The following is a 22,089-nucleotide window of genomic DNA, read 5'->3' on the forward strand; positions in this document are numbered from 1 at the left end:
TACCAGGCTAGGGAAACATGAACCTAAGCGTGGACTGACGTGACACCTCTGGCCAATTTCCGTATTTTGCCTTATTCTACGATCCCTGTACCCCCATAGGCAGGCCTGGTGGAGGCTAAATGAGAGGGGCACGTCAAGTCGAAGCTTGTTAACGTTGTAAAATTACCCCTTAGCTGAGTGGGAAAATCGCCCGAAGCGATGTCGATGACAAAGCCCTACAGGTGCTGGTACTGGGGGCAAACAATGGAACACGTGACACCTGTCCTCTCCAATACAAGCCCAGAAACATGAGAAATGCACATGATTTCCCACATGTACAACAAATAGAAAAGTTAAATGCAGAAGTATTCTTCATCAGTATATCATATAGAACAATGCAATAAAAGTGATACCTCGATGGAGGTTAGACATCCAGGTAATAAGATATATAATGTAGCAGTTACCGTAGCATTTGTTATATTTCAGTAATTCTACCTCGAGTAATCGAAATTGAATTTCGAAGTCAATGCGCCATATCGACATTTTCAACTGCCTTAGACTTGTAATTGCCCTTAAATGGTGTCTCTATTCATCATCGCATATTTATTCATTGTATATTCAGACAACCGCGATCGTGAGGCCCGACCATTTCAGTTGCCGAATTGATTCAACGGGGCCCAATGCACAAAATGAATAAAATCGTCAATATCACAAAGAAATTAGATAAAAAGAACTTATGACAGCTTGTGAATAAAACACAATCCACTTTTCGTACTTATGACAGCTTGTGTATAAGACATAATCCATTTTTCGTACTTATGACAGCTTGTGTATAAAACATAATCCATTTTTCGTTCACGCAAACAACCCGGTCTGGGCCCGGTTGGGATATGTGACACTTGCATTTATCAGGCTATCTACAGACTATATCAGTACTCCGAAATCCGCAGGCATCAAAAATAGATCTGACAGGCCAGTTCATGACTCTCGTGAGTCACCTAACGTTACGCATAACAATTTTGTGACAAACGCAATGACTGACCCTGTCCAACATCATAGCAGTCGGACAAATAGAACTCCAGCTGTTCGATTTTGAACAGATCCGTAAAAACAGTGCTAGTGGGGCAGAAATGTTAATGATACCGACTGACTTCGGTTCGTGTACCCACTCTACACTTTGTAGCAGTTAGCATGCACGTGGTAACGTTAACGTTACTAGCTCAGCGGCGACAGTCATCTTTGTCGGACAAGCGATGTTTGGGAAGTTGGTGTTCGAAGGTTTGATAGAACAGCGTCGCTTGGCAGACTAGTTCCTCTGGTGTGTCATCTGTCTATTTTTATTTCCTATGTCCAATTTCTACTATTTCCCCACCGACACAGGCCAATTTACACGAGGCAAAAAATGACTTGTCCTACGACGTTCGACGCGCGGCGCGTGTCCTATGACACTTTTTTTTGCCCGTGTAAAAACGACAGTGACGCGCGCGCCGCAGTGTGGCACGTTCGGAAGGTCTTGTTTTGCTTCACTAACCGACCACGGGGGGAAATCAGTGGGCGCCTACGTTAAACGAATCCCAACGAAATCGTAGCTCGCTACGTACTTTCCAGTAGTTGATAACATTATCATCAGATGCCAAATCTGGAAGCCAAGACGGGTTGACTGAGTTCAACGTGTTGAGCATCGCTCGGCCGCCGGCGTGCGTGATCGTAAAATGGCGGGGCCCCGACTGTGTGAACGTTGTGGCATCATTTTAGCTCCGTTTATCCAACCCAGTTAAAGGCAAAACAGAACACAGGTATTATTTTTCTGAAGGCTAATAAACATCATTTCTATGTATGGTGGTATTTTTTCACATGTCATATTTTGCGAAGAATAATTCAAGAGTTTCCCGGGCCATGGTCTCGATACGTTCGCTCGTCAACTTGCACGGAAGGCGTCAAACTTGTGCAAGTTTTTCAATCGTTATCTGTGGGACTTGCTAACTTCGACACATACCCCGCCTTTGTAGTTATTTACAACAAGGTTTAGTCTACAGCTAGTGTACTTCTCATGTGCAGGCATCTATGCATTTCTCCGCAACAATAATTTTTTTAAACCTGACGAAGTTTGGACCCCTGTCGAAGTATGGCCCCCTCCCGTTATCTAACTGAAGCTGCGGTACGTTTAGCGGTGTCACTGCGCGCCGCGCCGATTTCAAAGCGCTGAACGAATTTTATCTTTGCTGCGTGTTTTGTTGTCTTTCTAGTCATTCTTGTACGTTTTGGACAATATTTCCGTTAGAAAGCTAAGGGTAACACAAATTCAGTTCAGAACGCAAGCGACGCCGCCAACATATCCCTGTACTGCTGTCTTTTCGCGGGGCTCTACTGAGGATGCCAATGAGATATGTTTAAATCAGTGCATCGTCTGCCGGCGATTTTTTTCCCCGTCTTGACTCCCATAGCAATTCACATAAGTTTAGCTGTGTTTTCGAAACTTTCGGAAAGTAACGAACACTGAAAAAGTGCTTCGAAACCTTCCAAAAACATCTGGCAATGAAAGGGTTTGCTTGAATGCTGTAGCAAAAAAAAGCACCTGCCCAACGTTTCGTGTTGTTTCATGTTCACTTAGAAGCGATAAGTCGAAACACCTTTTCAGGGAAGGAATTTAGCCAAAATAAATTCCGTTACTTTTCGAAAGAAACGACTTTGCATACCAGAAACTCATGCGTTTCTTTCACACACTTGTTCTTGCCCATCCAAGCAAAAGTCTGAATAAAAGCTTGAAAGTGTCATAGTTAAAAAGAGGAAGACTCCAGAAGTTTCACTATTAGGTAATTTATTGCATGCTCCGCCCCCTGCATTGAGTTACATTTACATTGAAGAGAACAGTTAGAAGGATATCGGCCCTCAGTTGGTGCAAGGCTTCAAACCTGTCAGCACGTGGCCGGAGTGCTATTCTGTCAACATCTCGCGCTTGAAACACTTTTTGAAAAGCATTTTCGTTAAAAACTGAGAAGAATATGGCTTGTGGCTGGTCAAATTATCCAGTGAGGTAATGGTGAATTCTAATTTTCTCTTATGTTGGCTTTTTTAGTTTTTTAGTTGGTTTTCCTGTTTTGTCCTAAGCGGCCGTTGCGGTCAAAGGTCAAACTGCGCTCATGTGACCTATATTTTCTCCTCACGTTTAAGTTTAAAAGAACGCCGTACGTCGGGTCTCGGCACCTCCTCTTGACGCTTAAATTTACGTCTTGTCGAAACAATAGCGTAGAAAGATGGCAACGGGAGGGTCAACTCGTGCTCGGTAATTTTCTTTTGTTCATTTCTGTACAATTGTGCGCCGACGCAGCATTCGGTGTTGTTGACTCACACGTAGTGGGTGTTTTCATCTTTGATTAGAGGACGTATATATAAATGTATATACATATTTTAGAATGTATACTCTATACGCCCAGGAGAAGACTTAGAAACTCGAATCAAAGCATGCTTACACATGGGGAGCTTTGATTTTGCTGTCTTTGGCATGATTCTTGTACGGAAAGCTGGCGAGGCCCCAATTTTCTTTTGTTCTGCTCACGGAGAGCGACACTGTGCGCCAGCGGGTCCGTTGTCGTTTGGTTCCCGCCAAATCTCACGACCAAGGACCCAGTCACAATCGCCGTACGACCGGTGTACGACGGCAAAGTGCAAAAGCGTAGGACTCACGACGGTCGTGCATCTGTCATGTGATAAACGTAGCTGTTGTGGTGAAAAAAAGGCTACCGGAATCCTTCTTGACTACAAATTAACATGTCATATCGGCTCGCTAAAATCCTAGGACCAAAAATATGTCATATGCCAGGGTTGCACACCGATATCCAGTCCTCTAATATTGAAGGGTAGAATTTTGATATATTCTAAGTTCATACTGACATTTTTGCTTATCAATATAACGTAAGTTTAGATGAGATATATATGTGTTATAATAATTGATCAAACCTAGCACTAGTAGCAGTATATACAATGGACGGAGAGGGAGGTTGGCGTCAGTGCAAATCAAGTTGAATGTTTAACAATTTTGGGTCCCTCAAACACAGCCTTACATTTTCGTCCATGTAACATGTCATACTTTGTTCCTTTTTGTCCACAGACTAGTGGTTTGTTTTGACGTAGTAAAATTGTTGTTTAGCCTCAAAAGGTGGTTGTTTAAGCAACAATTACAATTTTGTCGGCAGAACAGTTGCTACATTATTACATTGTAGTTGCTATATTGCTTGTTCTGTTTCATGTCAATGTCGCATTCTAGCTCTACAGTATAAATATATAATAAATTTCTCGACGATGTTTTCAATGTGATATGGAAGGAAATAAGCGAGGCAATACAGTTTCACCCGAGGCTGGTTGATCAAATGCTTGTATGATTTTGCATTCCTCGGCTACCAGGAAGGGAACCCTTCAAAACATCTGCCTCATGATATTCTACAACGTCGGGGTGAAATACGTAAACGCATCGGTCGAGTTTACAAATATCAAACTTTGACTGTTAAACATTCTGGCATGTTTTCTACGTGTTTTTTTTTTAAATAAATGCAATACCGAGTGATTTTTGTTCGCTTCTTGGTGCACCGAACACCTATAAGACATGAATACTCGTACGAACGCCATTCTAACTATAACGATACTTCTTGCAAGAAATGTAGCCATGAATTCAACATCGTCGATCTGTTTTCAGACAAAATATAAAGCAGTTTGTATAGTGATCGGTATTTTAGATCCACATATTTGGTTCGTGAGTTATTTGTTTGTCAGGATACGAGCTGTTAGATTTTGTCAACGGCTTTTTGTAGTACGTAGAGTTAGGCTCTTGCCTTATACTCGAAAGAGTTCCGGTGCAACACATTTTACAGAATGTATACGAACACATACGATTTTATAATCAAATGTTCAAAATAGAGGCTTGTTTATACCCTGTGTGCAGAGTTATGTTGAGATTCTTACGTTTGAAGTCTTAAGGCTGAGAAAGCTTCAATTACCAGGCTTCATGTGAACATAATCTACCTCTGATCTTCACCCCACGGTCCGCCATGTTGGAAATTTTCCACAGTATCTCTGACTCAATTTCCGATACCAAGATCAAACGCTAGAGGGTTTGTATCTGTTGCTATTGTTTGGTTTAAGTGTGATTTGCGACCATAAATGTGAAAAAATGCAATCACAGCAAGCGTAATGTGGAAACTAGGGGCGACACTCGAGATCCCGAATCGCCATGTTACCTTGCTCCAACATGTATATATAAGAAATACACTACAGTCAGCCTGTTTATAAAAAACTTTCGCAAGTATATGAATGTATATAAACGACTCAGACATCTTGTTTCGTCGAACCTAGTTCCTTCTCCTAGGCAAATCTCTGAAAGTCGGACCGTGCCATTTTCTGGTGCAGATTTTTTTTTACCCCTAATGACCCCTAATATTGCTATCAGGCAGACCGAATGGAAGAAATGGCCTTCAAAGTTTATAAAACCTGCATGATCTAGTGGGCATTGAAACAACGTTTAACACTTTCAACGAGTCATAAATCTTGTCTATGTATATTTCCTGCCAACAATGTTTCGATATGATATTTTATTTGTTTGAAAATATCGGGAAAGAGATATGCTACTTACGTATGCTGACACGATACTAGCCGGTACATTTCTATGAACGCCTGTAGCTAATGATAACACATAGACCCTAAATCATAGACATAAATACCAATAAACTTCTACCTAGCCGTAGTAATTCTTATCGCTATATCATGGGCAATGGAAATGCAAAAACGTCTAAGCATTAAAGACAACAGCTTTATCCGCAGCTGTGTCAGTCCTTTCAAAATGCTATCATATAATGTACATTGTATGAGAAACATGGTAAATTCTACTGAAGGTTTACGTATGCGTCTGTCCCTGTATGGAGTCCAGTATGTTACTCTTGTGCGTGCCTGTATCTGTTCACTCAAAATCATAGCAATCATATAAAGATAGCTTATAATGCACTGTTCAATAGTAAACAGATCATAGTAAGCATATAAAGATAGCTAATATAATGCACTGTTCAAGCGTAAATACTTTAGTAGATCATCGCAAGCATATGAGGATAGCTTGTAATGCATTGTTCAAGCGTAAACAGATCATCGGAAGCATTTAAGGATGTTCAAGCGCAAATTGATAAATGATTGAATAAACGGGAACATAGATTCGTAACAATTACAAAGAGTACAGATCCTACCAATAGGAAAGCATATCTGAAGGAAACGACAAGTTCGAACTGGCGTAGAGCACTGCGACCGAGAATTGCACCGCTTCCCAACCTGTAGAGACCAACATGTAACCTTGTTGTAGAAACCAATCGCAAACAAGGCCTCAGCATGTTTCGTCACTTTATGTAGGAATACGTTACTTACGGAATCTGACGTCAAACAACCTTGAATTCCCAACTAAACAGAACTAGAATCGCCCAATTTGATAAACGCTGCGCTATATATACTAACGCTATTATGCCATATTTCCCTGGATGGAGGCCGTTCAGGATGTGACCAGACGTGGAATTGTACATGTTTATGGCAACTGAATATGATCATGTAAAACTAGATACAGGCAAGCCGGGATTCAGCGCCTTCTGAAGGGACTGAGAAGAAATTGTTACTGAAAACAGCTGATTGTTTAGGTCAGGAGTAGTGGCTGCCCTATTCGACAGTGATATACAACTTCACTGTAGCTGACACAAAACTAATAAAGACTTTATCTAAAACGCTACCATTTGCAAGCAACAAAGCTTTTCACAGTTTTGCTTCAAATTGACTAAAATTTTCACCGCTGTCCTTCCCCATTGAATCTACCACCATGCCCGTCGCAGTTCCCTACAACTCCCGAGACCGTCAAACAACCTTGAATTCCCTACCAAACAGAAGTAGAATCGCCCAATGTAATAAACGCTGCGCTACTCAACATAGACTAGTATACTAACGCTATTAGGCCAAATGATTCCCACTGAAGGGAAACCGTTGAGCACCCGGTGACAATTTTCAACGTACAAAATTTTTCTCATTTCACTTCAAATTCTGCGTAACACACCAGCTTCGCAGGCACACGGCACGGCAGCAGCTGGTTATATTACACTGAACGACTCGTTACCCCTAACTTTTGCACATCTATCTGCAAGCGTTCTGTAAAACTATCCAGAGAAGATGCCCATACTGTACTTCGTAATAACAAATTATGATTGTACCCCTGCCCTTCCCCAGTGAACCTACCACCATGCCCGTCGCAGTTCCCGACAACTCCCGAGACCGGCTCCGGCCCTGGCTATACGGCATGATCGACCGCGGCGAGGTCCCGGGCGTGGAGTGGCTCGACGCCGACAAGAAGAAGTTCAAGATTCCGTGGAAACACGCCGGCAAGCACGAGTACGACCAGGATAGAGATTCCAAACTGTTTAAGGTAGGACATGGCGTTTGTTTAGCCTCCACCAGGCCTTCCTTCGGGGTGCGGGGATAGTAGAATTCGGCAAAAGAAATCGGGAAAATGGCCAAGGCAGGGGAGTCAGTCCACGCTAAGGTACCTGTTTCCCCTTCGGCCAACTCCTCTGGTAGCAAAACTCCTCTGGCAAATCATTCTCACTATAATAGCCAGCGTATTCAGTCTGCGTTTGTTGGTCCATACAATCGCGATATCAACCTGTTTAAGGTAGGACATGGCGTGTTTTGGGTCCGGACGTTTAAAAAGGTTACTCTTAACTGCGCAGTTCCTTCCCTAAACTACGCTTCCGTGTAGAGCTGACCTTATTCCTGGTAATATTGCCATCTAGGGGCATCATAGTCAAGGTCAGCTGTTGAAGGGACTTGCACTCGCCAAGGTATTATGACTTTAACTTTTATTTACCGTTGTATATTTTGTAATATTCAATAGCACCTGTTTGATTAGTTTTTAAAATGTTTATTATAGACATGTTCTCAATCGATCCATTTACGGTCAACTGTTGAAGGGACTTGCCCTCCCCAAGGTATTATGGCTTGAACGTTTATTTGCCCGGCGTCATATTTTGTAAAATTCGATAGCTCACGTTTTTGATTCGTTTTAGAAATGTTTATGAGTATTATTATTATCATCATCAGTATAGCCTTTATTGTACATCCATGCCCTATCTGGCTAAGTACAAACGTCGTTATAAAGTACATATGGTGACATTTTCTAACACTAATCTAAAACATGGATTCTAAAGCTACTTCATTTAAAATAAGTGCTCAATTGATCCATTCTATTGCACAACATTAATGTTCAATGGCGATAGATAAGTGGAGAACCAGTTTACAGATGTGTGAACAAAAAGGAACCCTCAGTACTTGCATTAGTACTACAGGTAGCCCACTGTATCAGGATCAGATATAGCTGACATGAAAACCTTATGTTTGTGAAATGGGATCAGTCCCAGTGGACCGGTAACGCCTTTTGGGATGAAGGAAGATTAACTATGTCAAAATTCCCATTACCTGTTTACTAGGGACACCTGTGGCCTGGCGTTTAACCTTCTCTATACTAATTACCTTCAAGAAGGTTATGCTTTCATTAGCATTTCATTAGCATGTTTATGTTTAAACTATATACGTGCTTATAAATATAAGATTTCCTATCATGCGAGGTAATATTGTGTTATAGTGTACATGTAAATATATAAGAAGTGCTATTCATGCTAGTTCACGCAGATTAAAAGGGACTGAGGGTTTTAAGTTCAACTCAAATGGCTATCCACTTAAAAGATTCAACCACTGCAAGTGTACCATACTTTAGTACAAGGCAAGGGTATCAAAAAACAAAAACAGTATAGAATGTTGTTATTAATCTTGAAGTAAGGTTATTAGGTTGAAGTAACTATATATGCTAGCTTTGTATGGTGTTCGTGATTATGTTTTTGTGTACAGTTGTTACAAAGGAATGGTGTGCATCTTGAAAGCAGCAAAATCTGATCTGCGATCAGTTGAATTGTAAACAGTGCGTCAAACATGTTTTGGTCGATTTGAATATTTGAAAGCATTTAAATATTGTACGTTTTGATCACATATCAGAGCTCATATGCAGGTTAGTGCAGGTACAATTGGAGCTGTGCAGGTATTTCTGGTGTCTACCTGCACCTAACCTGCACTGGTCCATGTACTGGGTTTTATTAATTAAATATCCTATAATGTAGGTGTATTTGACATGTTATTAGCCACATTGACTGTTACCACCTACAAAGTATAAAAGAAAAGAATAGCAATTGTTCCTGAACAATTTTAGCATGATCGATACTTCAGTGGAGGTAAGATTTGTCTGGTGCAGGTAATTTTCAATGCCCCCTGCACCAGTGCAGGTATGCAGAAAAAAGTATTTCGAGCCCTGCATGTAGATGTATCGTTGAACCTGTCACCCCTCTACTTACGAAACTTCGCGACCGGTCAGTTTCGGAGTGACGTTGTACCGAAAGTTCGGCCGAACCCTCCGAAACTTTAGTCAGCCCCCACTTACATACTTACACCACCATCGAAAAACACGACAGAGCTTCTAAGAAGGTATACGCCCCCTCTGGTCGTATTTTTAGACAACGAAACAAGCTCACCGAAACTTTAACATCAGTCCGAAACTTTGGCAAGTGACCCAGCCATAAACTATAGTCATTTGGCCTCGTCTGACAGAAAAACGTTTCCAAAATGCATTTGCGTGTGTCTTTGTGAAACTGGTCACCGAAACTTGAAAATCACTCCGAAACTTTGACAAATGACCTAGCCAGATACTACAGTGTATGCTATTCAAGGTTATTTTTGCCAACAGTATTCGCGATGTTGCAACATGTTGCATGCGTGTGTTTTATAGTTTTGGTCACCGAAACTTGAAAATCACGCCGAAACTTTGCCAAACCACCCAAGCGCCGTTGTTCAGATTTAGTCCACCAGAATGTTCCAGTCGTTCCAACATTCAAGCGGGTGTTTTTGCGGCAGACACCGGTATGTATCGCTGTTTTCCGGTTGTATAATTGTCGGCGCGCTAGAAATGGACGGCGCTCAGATGAAAGTTTTGCTACGATGTTACCAATCTTTCGACATTTCGCCCGTGTTTGTCGAGTAAGAATAGCTAAACACAATCACCAATCTTTATAACTGTGTTTCTTTTGTAAGAATGGGCGTCGGCAAACGTGGCCCCGATATCGACAATATTCTAGGATTTCTGCCCGTATTTTTATTGACAGGAACGGGCTAAACACACCGGCAATTTTCGTTCCAATATCGACATTATTTCAACGTTTCTTACTATGTTTTTGTGATGGGAAATGGCATCGACAATGTCCTAACGTCTATGCCTGTGTTGTTGTTGTTGTTATTTTGCTAGGAATGGGTCGTGCACGCTGGCAAGTTTTGCCCGGGGTTACAATGCTTGTACCAATTTGTGTTCTTGTGTTTTTGCAACAGGCCGAATGGGCCGTGCACACAGACAGATTTTACCCCAATACCGACAATGTTACAACGTCTATGCTTGTGTTTATCGCTAGGGATGGGCCTTGCACATATCGGCAAGTTCCACTCCAATTTTACAACGTTTAAGCAGGCTGCGAGAAATAGACCAGATAAAGTGGCCTAATCGGCAATATTCCGCGTTTATGCCCGTTACTTACTTACTTATCCTCTTCATCCCTTGCGAGACATATACACATCGACAAATTTCGCCAAGGGTTCGACACCACTTGCTCGCGTTGTACCAATCTTTATGCCTGTTTATAGCGACAGATTTTACTCCAACGTCGACAATTTTCTTAGTACCTTAAGGTACTTGCTTTTGCTAGAAATGGGCCCTGCACACAGACAGATTCTACTCCAATTTTTCAACATCTATGTACATGTTCTAGCTAGGAATGGGCCCTGCACACCGACAAATTTTACTCCAATTTTTCTACGTCTACACATGTGTTTTCGCCAGGAATGGGCCGTGCACACCGACAGATTTAACTCCAATGTCGAGAATTTTCCAACCTCTATGCATGTGTTTTTCCTAGGAATGGGCCGAGCACACCCACAGATTTTGCTCCAATGTTTCAAAGTCTATGTACGTGTTCTTGCTAGGAATGGACCCTGCTAACCCACAAATTTTACTCCAATGTTTCAACATCTATGTACGTGTTTTTTTGGCTAGCAATATTGGCCCTGCTAACCGACAGATTTTGTTCCAATGTTTCAACGTCTATGTCACGTCTTTTTGCGACAGGAATGGGTGGTACACACTGACAGATTTTACTCCAATGTTTCAAGGTTTATGCCTGTGTTTTTTTTGGCTAGGAATGGGCCCGGGCACCCTAGATGCACACCGACAGATTTTACGCCACTATTTCAACGACTATGTACGTGTTTTCTTTGCTAGGAATGGGCGGTCCACACCGGCAAGTTTCGGCCGGGGATCGATAAGCCCGAGCCGGCGGTGTGGAAGACCAGGCTGCGGTGCGCCCTCAACAAGCACCCCAAGATCCACGAGGTGAAGAACGAGAGCCAGCCGGAGGACCCCATCAACCCTTACAAGGTCTACGTCTTCTCCGACAAACCAAGTAAGCAACCTCTCTCTTCTATTCCCTATCTTGGACAAACCACGTGAGCATTATAACGATTTATGCCTTTTTTGCGCAAATTTTGTTCTTGACGACATATCTTTTCACATACATGTATTTACTATAAGAAAAAGTGCGTACGCTTTTTGGGGAACATTACCTTGACAGGTAATTTATTTTGCTCATGCTTTTGCTCATACATACATGGTTGAAATGGTGTTACGGTATATCTTAGACATAGTCGATCCTGTCTTAATTTTTCTGAAAATATTAAGGTGTTCTGCTTTTCAGTATTTGAACTACAAGTACTAGTATGATCCGTACTCACCCCGGTCAGCGGCAGGCAGGCATTACTATAGGGAATTTTTAGCAGTTTTTGAACATTCTTTTATGAATTATATTTGTCTCAATATTATGGCATATGGAGAAAGTTGAATGTACAAGTTTATTGATGTTCAGTTTTTTTGTGTGTGTGTCCAGTCAAGAGCAGTGCCAAGCAGAGGCACCGGTCCGGCAGCGTGTCCAGCGGTAACAGCTCGGACGGCTACGAAGATTCCCGAAGTCCCGAAGAGGCCGTCACTCCTCTCGGTACGGTGCCTTTAATGTGATCCGTGAGCCTTTTTCATTAAGATTGAGGATACTAACAAAACTGAATAATGCGAGTAAACGAATGGCAAGAAAATAACGTCTACCCCAACATAGCCGGGGCAGTCACGTACTTTGACGCGGGGTTTCAAACACTATTTAAACGCGGTATAAAAAAAGTTATTCTTAATAAATAATGCCTATACATATTTATCATTTCGTATTTATTCCCTGTGTCATTTTCTTTCCATGGAGGTCTAGATATTAGCGATCGATACAGAACAGTACGAATCCAGCAAATACATGATACTGTTTATACTATTCGAAGCGGGACACACACAGCCATTATGCGTAGCCAACAGGTGTGTACAGTAGTAACAGAAGAATGATCCCTGTTACTAGTATATCTTGTTATTAATGTCTTTTTTTATTCTTAATTCCAGCTGCACCCCCGTCCCAACAGATCATCACAGCGGTGACCACCAGTGGAGTCTGTCTGGGGAACTCTCCGCCTCGTATTTTCACCGAGCCACAGGTCAGTCCTAAGGTTTCGAAGACTTCGAAGCGGGTTCCTTTCTATTAGACGGCGATCTCGCTACATGTGGGCTAAATTGGATTTGTTTAACCACTTGGAATGCCATGGCAAATGTTAAAGTATGACTCAAAAGATACCAAAACGCGCAAAGGGTGAAAAAATATTATTTTGTATCTAATAGATGAAATTCGTTGAGCACTCAATGCTTGTGCTACCGGGTCCAATGATATCATTTCATTTTCCATAAACATTAAAAATGCTGTTTAATTGTGTATTTTCTGAGTTATTGCAAATTTCTAAAGCTTTCACGTGTCCTGCCATCGATCTTTTAATATCACTTTGCCATGTTATCAAAGTATCGTTAAAAGGTTAAAACCTTTTAGCCTGACAAATTCACGGCAGCAAGAAAAAAGATTGATCCGATATCTTTCGCCTTGCAGGCCTTCACATCAACAACAACGACACCCAGTCTTGGAGACACCGCAACTTCGTCTATGCGAGGTAAGTGGTCGTCTTGGAATGTTCTGAAAAGTGTGGACTGACTTTTTCGGTTTATGGCTATGTCTGTCCGTATCATATTCCATGAGAGAAAACCCGTGATTGCAAATATAGGCTTCATATGTAAGTGTTTGCTTTGACCATACGTGGGGGAATGTGTGCTTACAACAAAGCCTTAGTTTGGACTTGCGTTTGCAACATTGTCCTTGAATTGCTTGCAACAAGTTCACCAAAGAGCACAGTAGAGGTAGCCTCCTCTCTGGGCTTTTTTCGCCTTTCTTTGCTCATAATATACTTTTTCTTTTTGTACTGGGTCGTTAGTGCCAGCCCGACCCAGCACAAAAAAAGGCCCAGTGAGCCCGCTATGGAGGCTAACATAGAGGCCAGTCGAAACCGTCAATAGGTCTCAGTTCTTTCAGTTTCATAGTCCTGACTGAACTTTCACTTTCATGGTACAACAATAACAATTTGTTATCAACACTTTCACTTTCACCGCTATAATCATTGAAAATCATTGTCAAAAAAGTCTAGATCTATGACTCTACTTCCTCTTAAAAAGCCATGTAACCTTCATTTTAGAACTATACTGACATTGTTCATTGTCGTCATATCATGATCACGTCGTTTTCGACGGTTTCCCGACAACTACCACCGATTCTTGATATTCTTCCGTTTAGAGATACAATTTACTGACAATCATTGTGACTTTTCGGTTTCTCACAACTTATTTTAGTCCACATCTTTGGGAACTAAACCAGTAAAAAAGATTTTGTTTCAGGACCTGTATTATATGGACAGGAAGAATAGTGAAACAATGTATAACGTAACACTAATGGATATCCAAATGAAACAGTTGAACAAACAGACACGCAATAAAAGGTATTACAACCATATTTTACAGAGGACTCCCTCCAGAAGATCCTACAGGACCTGTTCCCAAACACCAAATTTAATCGGCCCCTTAATGATTTTTTGGGCAGTTTTGGCTGTACACACAATAAAAGGTCTTCAATTAAAACCGCGTTTTATAGAGCACTCCCTACAGACGATACTCCCCCAGTAAGCTCCGTAGGTTCTTGCCGCGTGTCTCCCTTTTCTGTGCACACAACAAAACGTTTTAAAGTCATGTTTTGCAGAGGACTCCCTCAAGAATATCCTGCAGTAAGTTCTTGTAGTGTCGTCCCTTTCTGCACACGCAATAAAAGGTATTACAACCATATTTTACAGAGGACTCCCTCCAGAAGATCCTACAGGACCTGTTCCTAAACACCAAATTTTATCAGCCCCCTTAGCGGTATTTTTGGGCAGTTTTGGCTGCACATGCAATAATAAAGGTCGTAAATCCTTCTATAGGACTAATTGAAGACGATAATAAAAAAAAGGTCTTAAACCATATTTTACAGAGGACTCCCTGCAGAAGATCCTGCAGGACCCGTGGTCATTTTGGGCAGTTTTGGCTGCGCACGCAATCTTCATCATATCGTTCCATTCTCATTGCACACGCAATAAAAAGTCTCAAAACCATATTTCACAGAGGACTCCCTAACGAAGATCCTGCAGGACATGTTGGGCCAGCCCGGCCACGGGGACGGGGTCCAGACCATGCAGGAGCTGCTGCAGGGTATGCAGGGCGTCCCCGGGCTCTGTCCGTCGGGCGAGTTCACCATACAGGAGGTCTCCTTGCCCATGGACGTCACAACCGCCGCTGATAACCCCGCCGTCATCACGGAACCGCTCTACACTAACGCGCCCATCAAGGTGAGATAAAGATAGATCATATCTTATGATCTTTTCAACTGTATTTCATGTCAATTCTTTGAGATTCTTAGGTTATTTAGTGTATATGCGATGTATCTGTGCTCATGTGTGAGTAGCTTCCCGTGACCCAAGTGTATTGTTTGCAATCAAGTCAAATATAAAATACAAGTACATAACAAGGCAATGCCAGCTGCAGATTGGTAGCAAAATTTTTGGCGACGCCACAAGGGCTGAGATGATGAAATGATCCAACGATTCCTGAAAATAGTCACAGCACAGGCCAGTTGCAGCCCTGGACAGCAGAGACTGTGTTACACAGACTTACATACATTGTGTTAATTTCTAGTTTGTTCCAACCTTCCCACAGATCGAGACCCAACAGCTGGCGAACGTTGACATGACCCAGCTGGGGGTCGGGGCAGAGGTCACGTGTGACGAGGACATGGAGACCGATGACGTCATGCCCAAACCGGTGCCCACTGTCCCCACAGCTGTAGTCGCCCCAGAGCTCAGGATTTATCCGGGTAAGTGTTGAAAGATGTACATACTACTTTCCAAACTTTGCTTGTTTTTGTATCTAAGGGTACAGGGAAATGGTAGTCCCATAAGCTATTTAAAGGCAACCTACCTAAGCGATTAAAGTTGAAGGGGCTACCCACGTGTCTGGAGATGAATGAAAAAAACAACTTTTCAGTCAATTCGTTTGGCGTAATGAGATGAAGTGACTCGTGAACGTGAACGTACGCTTGTTTCTGTGCCGTAGCACTAACCGGTCTTATCAGATAGTTGAGAACAACAAACATAGCCAGAATCATTTATGGATTTTGATGATATTTTATGTTCTATCTCATAGCCCATCCCTCTTCTTTCAAGGCCTTTTACCTCCCCAACCGAAGTCATATATAGCTCTAATCGTTCGTATCAAGCAAGAAAGAAGACTCCTTTATGAAGCAGAAAAGAAGAATCGTTAATGAATTTTGATGATATTTTCTATTCCAGCTCATGAGTTGGATATCGAGGTCGTCTACTACAAAGCCGGGAAGGTCTTCCAGCATCACGTGACCAACAGGACCGGCTGCCGTCTGTGGTTCGGCGACCGGAACCAGCCCAACCTGAGACAGACCGTCGACCCCAACCTGTCCCCTTACCTGTACGGGCCTGCCGACGCGGAACAGATCCTGCTGCCGCCGCGCCAGCCCTCCAACAGGCAAAAGGACGACGAAGTGGTGCAAGGTATGTACTTCTGATAGCGTCCACCGGGCTAGCCTCCATAGCAGGCCTTCTGGGCCTTTTCCCCCTCTTTTGGGGCTTAAGATACACCTTTGCTGGCCGTTTAATTTTGTACTGGGTCGTTTGTGCTGCCGGTCCGTCAGCACCAGGCCTCCTACTGGTGTATGGATCGTAGAATTCTACAGAAATACATAGGCAAATTGACCAGAAGAGTCAGTCCACGCTAAGGGTCACATCCACCCTCCGGGGCGATAATACAAACCCTGGTAGCAAAACTCCCCTGGAAAATAATTCTCCCTAGTAGCTAGGCTAAGCGTAGTCAGTCTGGTAGGGACTACTACTGAATGGAGAGGAACCGTACTTTGAACACGGTAGCTGCTGTGTGGAACATGTACACGTAAACTCCAGCTTACCTGTTTTAAATATATGTGTTCTAAGTCTGTTTTAACTATTTACTTAGTATTTTGGATTTGAAGAATGCAAACATCGTCGATAGTTAGTATAAATGTTAAGCTGTATTTTGCCTAAGAAATGATTTTATGCATTTGTCATTTGAGCGACACCCGACATAAGTCAAGTCAAGTCAAGTCTGCAAAAAGTATGCAAGTCAGCATGTGGCAGCGAAATACTTTTTTTACCTCATCATAATTATTGAATCATTCATTTCTTCATCATTCATTTCTTTCCTTTCCTTTAAAGGTCTGCTGAACAACATGGAGCGGGGTCTCGTGCTGACCACGGAAAACGGAAACATCTCTGCCACCCGCCTCTGCAAGACCAAAGTCTTCTGGAAGAGCAACGACAACCGCAACGGGCAGGCGGAGCGTTTGGAGAGGGAACAGGTTTGTTTGTTTGTGCCTTTATTTACACTCGAATTTGCTCTGCTCAGCCTTCAGGGCCGCTTGTCATAGAGGTCGAGTTGGAAGAAGTATTAGGGGTCATTTGAAAATATTACAAATTCTTAGTCAACATATATGACTCAATGTAATTGATACAACGAATAGATGAATGAAAAATATGACAGTTCCAAATAATAAGTCGTCAAGTCATTAGATGCAAATTCGTTCGATTAGGATCTGTTACAGTGACGCCATTCTTCTAGAGGTTGTATTAAAGAGAAGACGCTACTATGACGTCCTGTGGTAGTAGGCTAGGACCTCCTGTAAACTTCTCTCAAGGGCATGAGGCCCACAAGGAGATCAGAGGCACTTAATCTGGTGCTCTTGGTAGCTCTGTGCTTGCAGTAGGTGAACATTTGGCGCATATAGGCTTGAGTGTGCACCAGCAAATCCCCATGCAGATCCTACGGTGCCATAAGATAGTATCAAAGCTGGCCAAGGAGTATAGCCGGCCAAAGGGAGTCAACCGGGCACAGAAGTGTTTGATACTATACCGGTGGGTTTGATACTATACATTACGCCACCGTGGATCTGGTTGGAGATTACACCAGTAGAGCTTTGTGGCGCTTGTCTCATTGAAGTTTACGTCTTTCCATCCCAGGTTGTGCCGGTGTTCGACTACCAGAACTACCTGCGTGAGCTGAGCGCCTACGGCAACAGCGGAGGCCCCAAGCCCAAGTGCGAGGTCATCTTCAGCTTCGGGAAGTGCTGGAGCGATGACGTACCGCTGGAGAATACGCCCATCTACGTCATCGTGCGCAGCCGCACTGCGCAACACCTGATGATGGCCGTGGACAAGGGCGCGACCGACCACGATGCGCAGAACGCACTGCGCAGCATCGACGCCATGGTGTCCAACTCGAACGAGTTCGACAAGTTGGCCACGGACGTGAAGGAATACGTCAAGGTCAAGGACTTCTAGATTCTGATACTAAACGGGGCTCGAAATACTTTTCTATACATACCTGCACTGGTGGTGTGCAGGTAACATTGAAAATTACTAGTACCTGCACCAGACAAATTTTACCTGCACCACTCTGAATTTAGGAAGTAACGGATCATACTAAAATTGTTCAGGAACCATTGCTATTTTTTTATTTTATACGTTATAGGTGGTAACAGCCAATGCAGCTAATAAAAATCCATATGCACCTACATCATAGGATATTTATGTATAAAACCCAGTACATGGACCAGTGCAGGTTAGGTGCAGGTAGACATCAGAAATACCTGCACAGCTCCAATTTTACCTGCACTAACCTGCATATGCAGGTGGTATTTCGAGCCCTGACCAAATATTCGCCACGATTAAAATCAAGTGCACTTTGTTAGATAATTGGGTCCATCTATCGATAATGTTATCAGGTTGATGACTAGTTTTATCAGATTGATAAATAACTGAAGAAGAAAGATAATCTTTATTCACAAAGATACGGCATCTGACGTTTCGGTGTCCGTCTAAGTTATATATATAGATATGGTTCCATGGTTTCCAGACATATTTGTAAATACGAGCATTTAGAAGGCTAACCATACAGTCCATTTATGTAAGTATGGCTTTGTAGAGGAGTAGAGAGAGGTACTCCGGCAAAAAGTGAGAACAGACGCAAGGTTGTCGTGGCCGATAGGATTGCTCTTTAGTCACTCAGGATCGCGCGCAAACCTCTCTTACGTCGCAGAATCGTGGATTTGGAAGGTTTCTTGGAGACCTAGCCAGGGTTTACATACGGAGACAATGTTCTCTACTAGTATTACTATATGCGCTATTGCACGCTATGTTAAATAACTCTTAGCCACATGCACATATCGTCATGTCTATATCCTTTACTTGGTATCATAGTCGCTGTTTAAAAGTGAAGTGATTTTGAAATGTAATTGTTGTGATGTGCACATTCTTTCTAATGTCATTTCTTTTGTGATGTTGTATCGAAGTGATGAATTGAAAGTATCATCAAAAATCATTGTGTGATGTGGAAATTATGTAGTGTTGTTCTAGTTTGCTATTGTGCTATTGACATATAAAGCTAGCAGTCCACCAGCACAGATTTAGTATGATAACTTAGCCTCCTCAAACAAGGCTTTATCATGAACGTCGTACTTACGTACACGACATTGGCAAGCTGGTATTGTTTGCTAAATAATCGATGTCACCGTGTCAAAACGAAGTACATGTATATATGGATATTGAAGGTTGTAACATTTTGTTGCTTCACATTTGAGCTTGCCATGCGTGTAGCTATGAATGTGTAAGTTGTTTTTGTTTTATTAACTTAAGCGTATACTTGCATAACTCACATGAGGTATTTGTTGTAGATGAACAATATGAATAGCTATATAGAAAAAAATGTCCACAGATTTGTGAAACAGGACTGGTGGTCAGTATATTAATAAAGTGTTGATACTATTGGTTGTGTCTCTTTTGTTATGAAATGTGTAGTCCTTTTATCTAGTGTATATTATACATATATCCCCGTAGGAAAATCCCAACCTCCCCAACCGAAGTCAGGGACCCATTTTTACAGCAAGGAGGGGTGAGGAAATCTAATGTAAAGTGCATTTCCCAAGGACACAAGTTTGGCTTGACATGATTTAATCCGGAGGACCTCTGGGCCAAACCCCGCCTCTACAGAAGTCTACAAAAGAGATTTTTTTTTAAATCATAAGACAGGTTTCGTGATTCAAGTACGCACCCCAATTAAAGTACGCACCCCCGTTTTAGGGCAAGCAGAAGACAAATCTGTCAGGTCGAACGTAAAATGCAAAAATAACTCAAATAAAGCACGCACCCATTCTCCGCCAGTCTTGAACATATTATGGACTGGATGAATTCAGAAGCGCTCCCTAGCGAGCTACTACTCTCCGGACACGTCAATCATAACGTTTGCCCGTCCCGCCATATCTGAACGCAAACAAGTCCAAGGGTCACCAGGCGCCATTTTCTGCCGTCTTTGAACTTTGAACCAAAATATGACAATATTTGAACTTTGAACCAAAATATGATGATATTTGTGTGTCAAAGGTCAGATGAAAGGGGAGGGGTTAACGTCTGCGTTTTGCCGGTGTCGTCATTTCAATTTGCACATGGCTAGGGGAAAAACTGGATAAAAAGGAAGTGGCTGAAGGGTTACCTCCTGTTTTCGGAGTTATTCGCGGTTTGCACGTGATGTTTGCCAACAGTACAATAAACGTAGGAAAAGTAGAGGATAAAACAATAAGAAAACGGAGGCATCTGATTGTGCGTATATGTGTGTCACGGTGTGTTTGTATGTATCTGCGTGTCTGTGTGTAAAGAGGACAAGACGTCCTTTTAGCATACTCAATCTTTAAAAGTATTTTTCATATAACTCATGACAGCACGAAACGACGAAAGTGGGTATTCAGCCATTTTAGTGTCTTGAAGGCGACCAAACAGTCCCGCTAGATGATAGTAACGTTATATCATACCACTGGAAACATGCGGTATATGTATTTTCAGGCGGTAGCTATAGATAAACAGACACACAAAAGGAAAATATTAACCTGTCGTTAGAATATATAATACCGCCATACTAGTGTTGCTCTTTCACGTCGCCAAAACCTTCCGCATCAAATTAGTCGGCCAAATGGCGCACCCTTTGTTAGGCTTTACTATGATCGCCTTCTTAAAAGTTCTCTAGAATCTAGCAGTGGCGGTAGCAAACCTGAAAGCTGTACAGAATGTTATTGTTGACTATAAAAGAGGGAAAGTAGGAAGAAGTTCATGGTTAAGGAAAAGAAACACCTGTCTCGTTTATTTGTTACGTGGTATTGATTGAATCACCGTCTGCCGTTCGTTCTGAACTCGGGGATTTTATGACCCCTGTTACCGGCTTAAAGCGCATGCGCGGGAATCCCCCAGAATGGGCGATACCACTATACCGTGAAAGGAGGCGCAGAGTTAAGAGTGTTCCTAACAAGACGGAGTTCTATAAAAAAACACACTATCCCCATTGCGTTCGGTACATAGACATACTCAATTGCTGCAGACGTAAAATTTAGACTTATGAAAGAGCATAGCCTCGAAGAGATATATTATTGGTTGATAATACCCCCACGTGAAAATGGCTCTTGTCGTTTTAGTACCGCGGGACGTCGAAGTTATCCCCTTACGTCACTCGGGAAATTCCGAGTCAACTTATAATTTTCCCCTACCCCTGATATAGAAACAAGTTGAGGATATAAAACGGCGTGCTTTGAGCTGCGATTGTCTTAACTTTCTACTGACCTACTTACACCGATCGGTAAGAATGCTATCTTTCATGATCTTGGTTGAAACTGTAGTTTGGCAAGCCTTGCTAACGTGGTACATACAGATATATAGATGTTGTTTCTTGGGTATTCTGTGGTATTGGACATATCTGTATGGGCTGTACTTAGCTTGTATGTGAGTTGGTTGGCTGACGAGGCCTGCGAGAAATTACCTCACCCTATCCGTGAAGCGCAGCATTCAGGTCAAGGATCCGACTTATTTCAACAGAGATTTTAAGCGAACGTTTAGCGTATTAAAATGCGATAAACGTTCGCTTACGGCTGGACTGAAAGCGGTGGGGCTTGTCTGACTGGCACGAAGCCAAAACGTCCCAACAGATATACAGTGACAGTGTTCTGCAGTTGCAGACGATCTATTTGGGAAACGAAAGGGGGAGGGCGAGCAAGGGGCGAGCTAGCAAGTCGTTCCGGGATCTTCTCTCTAACGGCGTACTCTCAATCTTTGCGCTAACTCTGATCTTGTACGGTACGGCGTGCTTTTTACGTTGAAGTGTTCTATGTTCTCGTATACGTGTACGTGTGGGTATATGCCAGACCCCTATACATGTTTTCATGGGTGTATTACATGCGTTTATGTGCTAGTATGTGGAGTGTATGTAGGAATGTACATGGCAGTTCTGTACGGCTGGTGGAAAAGAAACACATGCGATCACTTCCTGGTATGACGTCATCACGCACTGACCTCTGTGGCAGGTGGCTGTTTTGTTGTGGCGGGGTTGGAACGACCGGGGAAAGGGGGAGTATTGGGGAGGGGTGTTGT

The 22,089-nt window shown here is 42.5% G+C and overlaps 1 protein-coding gene across 1 annotated transcript; it reads left to right on the plus strand.

Annotated features, from left to right (window-relative positions):
- The first annotated feature begins 3,139 nt into the window (after positions 1-3,139).
- Positions 3,140-18,087, plus strand: LOC118417807 (interferon regulatory factor 8-like). Its single transcript, XM_035823540.1, has 11 exons — positions 3,140-3,262; positions 7,219-7,414; positions 11,357-11,537; positions 12,018-12,125; positions 12,566-12,657; positions 13,098-13,158; positions 14,690-14,913; positions 15,281-15,437; positions 15,913-16,146; positions 16,843-16,985; positions 17,644-18,087. Exons 1-11 carry the CDS (start codon positions 3,234-3,236, stop codon positions 17,962-17,964), a joined length of 1,746 nt encoding a protein of 581 aa, XP_035679433.1. The 5' UTR covers positions 3,140-3,233; the 3' UTR covers positions 17,965-18,087.
- Positions 18,088-22,089: the final 4,002 nt, after the last annotated feature.

This window comes from Branchiostoma floridae, chromosome 6 (assembly GCF_000003815.2).
Source record: "Branchiostoma floridae strain S238N-H82 chromosome 6, Bfl_VNyyK, whole genome shotgun sequence".
NCBI lineage: Eukaryota > Metazoa > Chordata > Leptocardii > Amphioxiformes > Branchiostomatidae > Branchiostoma > Branchiostoma floridae.